This window comes from Bidens hawaiensis, unplaced genomic scaffold (assembly GCF_021521415.1).
Source record: "Bidens hawaiensis isolate Kalapana, Puna unplaced genomic scaffold, B.hawaiensis_p1.1 tig00015748_1, whole genome shotgun sequence".
In the NCBI taxonomy this organism is placed as follows: domain Eukaryota; kingdom Viridiplantae; phylum Streptophyta; class Magnoliopsida; order Asterales; family Asteraceae; genus Bidens; species Bidens hawaiensis.
In genome coordinates, this window is record NW_027492404.1 from 58,144 (window position 1) to 68,617 (window position 10,474).

The 10,474-nt window shown below is 36.6% G+C and overlaps 1 protein-coding gene across 1 annotated transcript; it reads left to right on the forward strand.

Annotated features, from left to right (window-relative positions):
* Positions 1-4,470: 4,470 nt before the first annotated feature.
* LOC143549678 (isochorismate synthase, chloroplastic-like) lies at positions 4,471-10,167 on the forward strand. The gene is made up of 17 exons (XM_077040533.1): positions 4,471-4,618; positions 5,975-6,269; positions 6,344-6,538; positions 6,620-6,873; positions 6,959-7,076; positions 7,160-7,276; positions 7,350-7,496; positions 7,588-7,662; positions 7,741-7,809; positions 7,923-8,041; positions 8,132-8,189; positions 8,274-8,384; positions 8,660-8,744; positions 9,048-9,145; positions 9,368-9,460; positions 9,531-9,606; positions 9,685-10,167. Exons 2-16 carry the CDS (start codon positions 6,162-6,164, stop codon positions 9,564-9,566), a joined length of 1,683 nt encoding a protein of 560 aa, XP_076896648.1. The 5' UTR covers positions 4,471-4,618; positions 5,975-6,161; the 3' UTR covers positions 9,567-9,606; positions 9,685-10,167.
* The last annotated feature ends 307 nt before the right edge of the window (positions 10,168-10,474 follow it).

Here is a 10,474-nt window from a genome sequence, read left to right on the forward strand (position 1 = left end):
TATGCGTGCCACGACAAGGGTTGGTGAGTAGGCAGCGGCTAATAGTGACAAACAGTACTAGAGCATGCTCCTCCTCGTACTGTTGTCGGTGAGCTGTCACCCTGTGATTGGTTCATGGGCTGCTTTGGTCAGATCTTGTCTATTTTGTCCATACCTTGGCAGGTATAGTACAAAAGATCTTCCAGAAGCATACGGACTGGCCCATTTGGGCGGGAGTATTCCCGCCTTGCTCATTCCTTCAGGTGACACTGAATTATTGAGTGCCTTGTGCGTGTAGCCTTGCTATTAGTGCGGGTAGCCTTCCTTGATGGCTTGTATCCGCAGCTGCGGGGACAGGCGGGATACTTCACCATTGGGAGGCTTTCCCTGCGGGAACAGCTGGCGTACTGCGCGTAAGGTCTTCATCTCTGAGCATGGTGGGTCCTGCGGAACCAGTTGGTCCTTGCGCAAACGTCCCTCTTCAAGGTGAGTCTTGCGGGTCCAACTGGGCTCTACTGGGACCTACCTCTTCACTTATATAACTTATATAAAGGCACAATTATAGCTTATTATTATTAGTTCAATGTCACATGTTTGATTAAGTAGTTGAATTGTATCAGATTGCATATACATCCCTAAGCAATGATGACAATGCATATTATTCCCAATTAAGTCAATTATGTATTTTTCCTTTCACTTCTCATATATTATATGATTATTTTAGCCATAAATGTCTTATTAATAACATATCTTTAGCAGGAAACTTGTTTGGTATTAGTGACAAGATCACGGTGCTTAACAGTGCATAAATATGACAATATTTGTAATGAATCTGATAATTTTATAACAATTTTTCCCAACCATTCCTTTCCTTTTGCGCTGCAATAATTTTTACGAAATATGTGTTTAGCATTCATCATATGCATGCATATTTATTGAACTGCCATAGTTAAAAATTCCTATTAATTTAAAGATAAGTTTGACAATTTGGTCTGTTTATTTTATTATTTTTGTCCTTTTAAGGGAAATACGAGAAGAAACTGTTGTTGCACTTATCTTCATTTGATGGTATCGCCGCTCTTTGTTGGAATCCTTCTAATAAAGGTATGTTATTATTATTATTATTAGTGTTGTTGTTGTTATTATTTTTCTCTGAACAAAGACACAATTATAGTTTGTTATTGTTGGTTCAACGTTCATGGTTTGATTTAATATTATAGTTACATCAGATTGCATCCCAGAGCAATGGTGACATTGTGTATTATTCTCAAGAAATTCAAGTATCTATTTATTCGTTCAGTTCTCATATCATTTTTAGAAAGTCAGTTTCCTTATATGATGTGTTCTCTTTCAATTATCCAGTCTGCATGCATATACACAATCGTGAACAACCCCATTCCACCTCCATCACCACCTTCTGGATCGCCAACACCTAAGGCCAAAACAAAATCGGGGTTTTGCATGGTTTGCGATAGGAACTATTACCACGAAAAGGCCCTCAACGGCCATATGCGATGGCATATTCGGGTTTTTGCCCCATGCATTTCCGAAACTCATTTTAGAGATAACAATGGTAATTCGACTTTCTACTTATGAGTATATTTTACCATCATGCTTCAACCTCAAAGTTGAAAGTTGTTTGTTTGTTAGGGTGGTCGCAGATGCATATATTCTCTGGGCTTGTGAATCGTTTTCAACGAACCATAGACAAGACCTACCCTCGGTCCACAATTGCTCATGTAACAAATTAATTAAACCCTTCTTGTTACCATATGATTTAATTAATTTATCATTGAATTAAAAACTAGTTGTGATTTGGCTGCAGGTGTTGGAACTTATTAATGGTTAAGTTACGGGACATTCGTTTTCTTGATGCAAACACAATGAATAAGTTTCAAGTCATACTAACCAACTATGAACGAGTATATCAGCAGTCGATAAGAGTTTTGTGTGTTGATGTGAAGAAGTAATCGTCGACCAAATTAATTTAGGTAGATTGGAAATAAATAAAGTACACATTTTGTGTATTGGTCGACAATAATCCTATCTTTAAAAACCCTTGCCAACAGTTCATCCTTTCAACTATTTTTCTCTCAGTGAATCTTCATTAAAGTACACTTAACACCGTTAAGTGTTATTCTAAATTTCAGACTGATGTTTTAGGGCTTTTAATTGAAAGAAAGATACGAGTGGACTAATGTAAAACTTATCTCGTAATGATGTTAGATAAGACTTTGTCTTTTCAAATGGTGCGGGTTCAAGTCCTTGGTGGACAAAAATATGTAAATTAGGAGTAGAATTCAAGTGAGAGAGAGAGAGAGAGAGAGAGAGAGAGAGTTGCTTTAGGCTTGTTCTTACAATAAGATTTTAATGATTTTGATTTGTACTTTGATTTGGAAATACATAACTAACGTGTATAAAAACCTTTAGGGGGTGTTTGGTACAGAGAATGGAAAAGGAGAGAAAATAGAAATGGAAATGGAATTGTAGAGAAAGAGAATTGGTATGGAGAATGAGAATCATTTCTCTTGTTTGGTACACGAGAAAATAAACAGAGAACTCTACCATACCCAACCCCACCTCCACCCAACTTGACACCACCCACCACCGCAGCCCCACCACCACAGCCCCACACCACCAGCACCACCACCACAGCCCTTTCTTCAACCACAGCCCACCACCACCGGCTGCCGCCACCAAATCCCCTTCTTCAACCACAGTACACAAGAAATTAAAAAGATTCAAATTTTTGGAACATAAGATATAGAAAAAGAAGGCTCAGATCTGTCATCACTGCCTCTTTGGAGATTTTGTGGTGGTGGTTGTGGTGGCGATGATGATGATGATAATCAGAAGCCACCTGCGACCACCGCCGATTTCCACCACCACTGTCACCCACCTGCGACCACAATCACCCGACCATCTGAAAACCCTAACCTACCACGAACCACCACTTGAAACCCTAATCTCCGTTCACCCGTACCACCTGCAACCTACAATCGGTTACCATCTCTGTGTTCACCACTGCGAACGGCGGAGACGGGGTGGTGGTTGCAGACTTGGAGACGAGGTGGCGGTTGCAGACTTGGAGACGAGGTGGCGGCCGGAGACGAGGTGGTGGCCGGAGACGGGGTGGTGGTCGGAGACGAGGTAGTGGCCGGAGACGAGGTGGTGACATGCTATGAGGAGGCTGCTGAGAAATGGATTTCTCTTTGTTTTAAAGAGAAATGGAATTCTCTAGTTTTAGAGAAATAGAAAGAGAAATAGAAATGAAAAGTGGAAAACAAACAAAAGAAATATTTTTAATTCCATTTCTCCCCAATCAAATCCCTCTACCAAACACCCCCTTAATGAAAAACCTTAAATAAGGTTTAACTATCAAATAAAAATTGAGAAGACATAAAGATGGATGCAGTCTAAGGAGGTGGCAACTATGTTTGTTAGCAAGCCAAATGCACTTCCTCCCGCAATGGTTAGATCAAAGTCTATGGCATTATTCATTATAACGTCTCCTTATTTCTATTTGATATGTATCACCATCCTGATAAAAACTAGTTATCTTAAATTTTGGTCTTATGTGATGGGCCTTTTAGACATGATATCACACTCAACATTATATTTGAACATACGAAAACAATTTTCCTTTTTTATTAAGAGGAAAGATAGCTAAAATAGTTTTAAGGTGTCATATAAAAAAAGTTTGGTAGACTATCAAAGGTAGAGATTGAAAAGAAAACAAAAAATCTTGAACCACCTCAATACCAAACCCGAACGGGTTTCCATCCGACCAAGACTGGCGGTTCGTATACCAGTTAGCACTTCAGAGACTCAAACCGGTTTAAGACCTAACTCGATTTGAAAAAAAAACCACTTGTTTAACCTAAACTGGCTTATACCCCGAACCGAATCGATTTGATATGTTCGAACATTTTTCCTCCTAAACCGATTTATAACCCGAACTAGTTTAGGCCAAATCAGTTTTGGCCAGTGCATTGACTAACCCGAACTGTTTTGGGCCCATTAACTGATTTGTACACCTTTAATCAAAGGTGACCCAATAAGGTTCCAACGAGCTTAGCTCGAGATTAACTAGGCTTGAGCTCAGCTTCTTTAACTTACATAAAGCTCGAGTTTGGGTCATTTCGAGCTCTATTTCTAAAGCTCGAGCACGGCTAGTTAGTAGTTTTCAAGCTCGAGCTCAGCTCATATTGCTTACTATTTAATTAATTTATATATATTTTTTTCAATTATAATTTCATATATAGTATAACATACATATTAATTAATAATTATCTTATTTACAATAGGATTTATAAACAACATGCTCGTTTAAATTTGCGAGTCGGCTCAAGCTCATTTAAACTCGACTCAGTCAGTTTTTTTATAAGCCGATATTGAGTAAGTCACGAGGAATCCAACCCTCATTTTTTAATATTTTATTTTTAAATAATAATAATAATAATAATAATAATAATAATATATGGCCACCGCCCAGTCCCACTAACTAACTTTCTATCCTCCAAATTTCCAGTTTTCAAAACGACGACGTATCACCAATCACACGCACACTCTTATCTCCATTTTCGTTTCTTCTGCTGTTTCAACCAATTCTCACCGGACGACTGACGGAAACTTGACGGTAATCTAAATACCTAATTTCACTTACTATAATAATTATAATAATATCCTGAATTTGAACGAGATAATGAATAACATGCATTGGACTGTGAACCGTGCTTTTTTAATTTGATATTGAGATACGAGTCATTGTATGTTAGGTTATGGAATTAGTGAAACGTGTATTTCGTTGAAAATGTAGCTTTAAACCTGTTCGAATAGGCTCGTTTTGACTTACGAGAGCTCGAGTGTGGCTCGTGAGTTGTATATTATTTAGTAATTAAGTTGTATGTACACGCTTTTGATTGTTTTTATGTATTTTGAGAAGGACCTTAACTAGTCTAAGCTTGGCTCGTTTATTATTTAGTATTTAAGTTATATAAACTTCTGATTATTTTTATATATTTTGGGTGAGCTTAAGCTTGGCTCGAGCTCAGTTGTGTAGTCAGTAGTGTGAAGTTAGAGCATGCTTGGGATTGAGTTTGAAAACAACTTATTGGCTTATTGGTGTTTTCAAAAAGCCAATAAGTTAAAAAGTGTTTGGCAATCACAAAAATCCTTTTTATTTTAGCTTTTTGAAAGGGTTAAAAAACAGTTTTCTAAATGCTCCAAATCCTGGCTTTTCAATATGACTTTTTGAAAAAGTCAACAAGCCGTTTTCAAACTCAATCCCAAACATGCTCTTAATACGTAGAAGTACCAGAGAGTTAAAATTTAAAAAATAAATCTGGCAATGAGTGTAGGTGTGTTGTTTAGTAATTTAAGTTATGTACACTTTTAATTGTTTTTACGTATTTTGAGGAAGACCTTAACTAGCCTAAGCTTGGCTCAAGCTTGTGTGCAGTACCTTAAATGAGCCAAAGCTTGGCTCGAGCTCAGCTATGTAGTTAATAGTGTGAAATGAACATGTAGAAGTACAAAAGAGTTGAAACTTAAAAATACACTAGGCTCGTTAAGGCTCGACGAGCGTAAACGACCTTCACATACAAGGCTCGGGCTTGATAACTAAATGAGCTTTATTTAAGTCTCGAGCTTAAAGCTCGGCTCGTTTTGAGGTTTTTATCGAGCCGATCTCAAGTATCTCATGAGCGGCTCCGCTTGGCTCGTTTGCGGCCTTAGCTTTAATCATGTAGTTTCAGTTGGTTGATTGATAAATGTTATTATAGTATATCAGGTGCAAAATGAATTAATATGTTCAGTAGAGATCTAAAAGATCCCATTTGATGTTACAATTGAGCAAGCCATTTCATCGGGCTACTTTAAACATTATAAAACTATTGAAAACGGCATAATAAGTTGTTTTTGCTGCAAAAATGTTTTAAAGATTTTTATTGTTGTTTTGATGCAAATAAGTTATTTTGCTATTTATTTCTTGCAGATCAACTGTTTTCGTGGTGTACTGTCGTTTTCTGGCTACTCTTATGATCTGTATTTTTATGGTAATTATTCTAGGCCCCACGCCACTGCATAGTGCATTCACCCATACATACAATTATAAAATCTGAAGTTACACTTTATGGTTATAAAGTCCCACATTGTAAAACCATATCCTTTTAGAAAGTTAAATGGCAGCCACCAGCATACGCCATTGTATCGCTCATTTTATGGAACCAGACTCAACCAAATCCAACATCTTAGATGCAACCAGAAACACTGTCTACACCCCCACCCAAGTAAACAATTCTAGTTTTGTATTATATTATTATATATTTATATGCTTAATTTGGAGTGTATCTTTATGCATCAGAGATATAACCATTTTAGTTCACTATCCATGAACGGTTGCCAATCTCGAGACCCTAGAACTCCTGTGGGGATGACAGAAACCCGAACTTTTCCATTCGTTTCAACCCCTGCAATGGCAATGGAACGATTAGATTCTGCAGTTACCGAGTTGGGCTTTGACCCGCCTGTGTTAGGGTCTGGAATCATAAGGCTTGAGGTAATTAACTGGCTAGCAACGTGTCAATGGTTTTTTCTTGTAATCATATAAGATGTTAGTTGATATATTTGTGTATTGAAGGTCCCAATTGAACAACAAATAGAAGCAATCGACTGGCTGCATGGTCAGCAACATTTTCAGCATCTTCCTCGATGTTTTTTCTCGGGAAGAAGCCAAAAAAGAATCAACGGATTTCATTCTCATTCCATTTCTTCTATGATTAGCGGAAATGGTTTATCCGATTCCAATCCGGTCAGCATTGCTGGTTTGGGTTCTGCTGTCTTCTTTCGCCATGTCAGCCCGTTTTCACTCCATGATTGGCGATCTATCAAGAGGTACATATGTTATGTTTATTATATCTCACTGTTGAACTCATAAGTTATTATTATAAATAAGTTATTATAAGTTATTATATTGAAGGTTCATGTCTAAGAAGTGCCCACTGATTCGTGCTTATGGGGCTATTCGTTTTGATGCATTGGCTAATATATCATCTGAATGGGAAGCTTTTGGGTCATTCTATTTCATGATTCCTCAGGTAAATAAAGCAGTTTGTTTATTATTATATGTAGCATGTATAGAGGACTCATGCTTTGTGTCTGTGTGTGTATTAAAGTACAGGTTGAGTTTAATGAGTTTGAAGGAAGTTCAATGCTCGTTACTACCATTGCTTGGGATGAATCCCTTTCATGGACATTTGATAAGGCGGTACATTCACTTCAGACAACCATGAGTCAGGTAACTGCCAAGTTTTGCTTTTAAGGAGGGTAATACGATAATAAGTAAATAAATAAATTTTTTTTTTCATCAGGTTTCGTCCGGTATCGTGAAGTTAAGAAAAGAGGTTCCTAATACATCTATTATCAGCAGTAATAATGTTCCCAGTAAGAAACTGTGGGATTTTGGCGTTAATAGAGCATTGCAGATGATAAGCAAAGACAACTCACCCCTTACAAAGGTGTTGCTTTTGAACTACAAAAACCAATAATTATTCAAAACATAGCATATTGCGGGAAACATAATATCGATCACTCTTTGGGTTTTATAAGGTTGTGCTTGCACGTAGCAGCATCATTAGGACCTCCCCCGATATTGATCCTTTGACATGGTTGGCAACTTTACAGGTGCTTTTTCATTTGTTATATTTTCTTCATTTTTCAACCCATTTTTTATTAATGTATGGGTTGACTTGGTCAATGTAGGTTGAGAGTGAAAATGCTTACCAGTTCTGTCTTCAGCCTCCCGATGCACCCTCGTTTATAGGGAACACTGTAAGTCAGCTACATACCATAAATAGTTGTATAAAATATAAATAAATACAAATAGTTAATGATTGTGATGTTTCTGTGTTCTGTTAATCACTTACTTGAATCTTCATAAATAGCCAGAGCAATTATTTCATAGGAACAGATTGGATATTTATAGCGAGGCAATGGCTGGAACCCGAGCTAGAGGTGACTCAAAAGCCCTTGATCTACAGATAGCCCTAGATTTACTTTACAGGTTATAGCTTCAATTGATATTCATTCAACCAGCTTTTAATGTTCTTTTTGGTCATTTCAATAATTGATAATCTCCTACAACCTTTTGCAGCTCTAAGGATGACAAGGAGTTCTCTATCGTGCGGGAGTGCGTAAGAAGGAAACTAGAGGTATACATGAAACATTGCTCGGTTGGGAGTTTTTGTGTGCTTGGATTAAGAATGGTGATATAATTTGTGCAAATGCATTTGTAGGCTGTATGCACAACAATATTGGTTGAACCGGAGAAAATGATACGGAAGCTGCGAAGAGTACAACATCTTTATGCTCGATTAAGAGGAAGACTAAGAAGTGAAGATGATGAGGTATGCTATATATTGCCATTCATAGCCCAAGAATTTGCTGAATATTTGATTTGATCCTTTTGGATATAAAACGTATCCGACATTGACCTATTTGTAATATAATGGGACGAATTTGCTACCTCTAATTTTAATGAAGATAACAAATTGCTGTTTAGAATAAGCATAAAAATTAAAAATTGCTAATAAGATCTTATCACAGCCTCACAGAATCTAAAAAATAAAGCCAAAGTGTTTGTTCTGTTTTCAAATACATAAAATAAGTTCATTCCCTGCAGTTTGATATTTTGTCTTCACTTCATCCCACTCCAGCTGTGTGTGGATTCCCTACCGAAGAAGCACGAGTTCTGATAGCAGAAACTGGTACATGTATATTCCCTCATCTTCTTCTATATTAAAACAAACCGTGGTTCTCATTTTTAACTTTTATATTCCCTGATTCTTATTTTGTTACACTTAATAACTGATGGGAAAAGTGTACCACGAGGAGAGAGATAGCCTAATACATATTAACTCCCTCGGTCTCAAAGTTAATGTAACAGTTTCTTTTTCGGGCTGTCCCAAATAAATGCAATGTTCCCGTTTATAAGTTGGTCATATGTTTTAGCGAGTCACTTACTGTATTTTGGTTTTGCTAATTTTAATGAGAATTTTTGTGGTGCACAGAAAATTTCGACCGAGGAATGTATGCAGGCCCGGTTGGGTGGTTTGGAGGAGGAGAGAGTGAGTTTGCTGTTGGTATAAGGTCAGCCTTGGTTCAAAAGGTGAGTAAATATTTCCACTTCGTTATATATAACATTACGCTCTTAATATATAAGTATTAAAATGATCAATAACCGAAGTATAACAATGTAACAGTAGCATAACCAACTTTTAACTGCGTGAACTATATGGCATATGCAGATATGCTAACTATAACTGTCTAATAATTTACTTGTTAATTACAACCAATGTTATGCGGTTTAATGTTAAAGTGATATAAATAGGGACTCGGGGCACTAATCTACGCTGGGACTGGGATAGTCGAAGGAAGTAATTCGTCACAGGAGTGGGATGAACTGGAACTCAAGACATCTCAGGTTTGAACCTTAAATCTTTCATGTCATGTTTCATTGGTCTTAACTTAAATCTTTCAATGATGTTCTTCAGTTCACGAAGCTGATGAACTGGAGTGCTCTCTCTTGATACAGCGTTATCTCAAAAGTAAAAACCGGACATTGTAAAGGTTCGTGATTGATGTCTACTATAAACCTTTCGGTATCTTGTAAGCGAACATCTAACTAACCATGATTGTTGTTGTCAGGAAATACATCAATGTGGACCAACCACTTCATTTATTCGGTTAATGAGGGGACATTAACATATGCATTTATCAGCTGTCAAATATCAAATGTCATCCGGCTTCCACATAGGAATATTATCTCAATGCACCTTGTTGAAGGCTCGTAGAATCGTTTTGAGGTAGCTAACCGTGTTTTTTTTTCCGCTTTTCATATTGGACAACCTAAATTTATTCGGCTGGTTTTAACTCTCTTTTGGGTTCCAACACGGGTTTCAAATATTATTACATCGATACTTGTATATGTATCTATGTTTTGTAATTAATTCATGTCACAAGGAGAACACCATTAGTGCAATGTTTTGATTGTTTTATACAACTATTGAAAAGAGAGTGCGGACAAATCTCCATATCCAGGTCGTGCAATATAACCAATTTAGTTAGACGTGCGAACGTCGATTTAAGATATCACACATAATGTGTCATACCAATTTAAACTCGAGATGGGTGATAGCGCGCCATACGGCTAGTTATATTAATTGAATTCCGATAGTATCATTTATATGTTTTCTATATCCGAAAGTAACCTAGTAAAAATAATAATCTAATTATTGGAATATAACTTGTTCAACAAGCAACTAATTTTAAATACTTTATAAGCAAAATATTAACTTTTATACAGTTAACCCCAATTTAGTTTTTATTACTTTATAAGCAAAATATTAACTTTTATAAATATAATAAGTTATATTTTATTATAAGATTTATTACTTCAAAATCTCATTTTTTTACTTCTTCAATGTTGATCGGCTAA

Excerpts from the sequence above, each read along its gene's own strand:
- LOC143549678 (XM_077040533.1), top strand. The coding sequence starts at position 6,162 with ATGGCAGCCACCAGCATACGCCATTGTATCGCTCATTTTATGGAACCA. Across the intron at positions 7,497-7,587 it reads ACAACTCACCCCTTACAAAG|GTTGTGCTTGCACGTAGCAG; the intron begins GTGTTGCTTTTG and ends GGGTTTTATAAG. Across the intron at positions 7,810-7,922 it reads CCTCGTTTATAGGGAACACT|CCAGAGCAATTATTTCATAG; the intron begins GTAAGTCAGCTA and ends CTTCATAAATAG.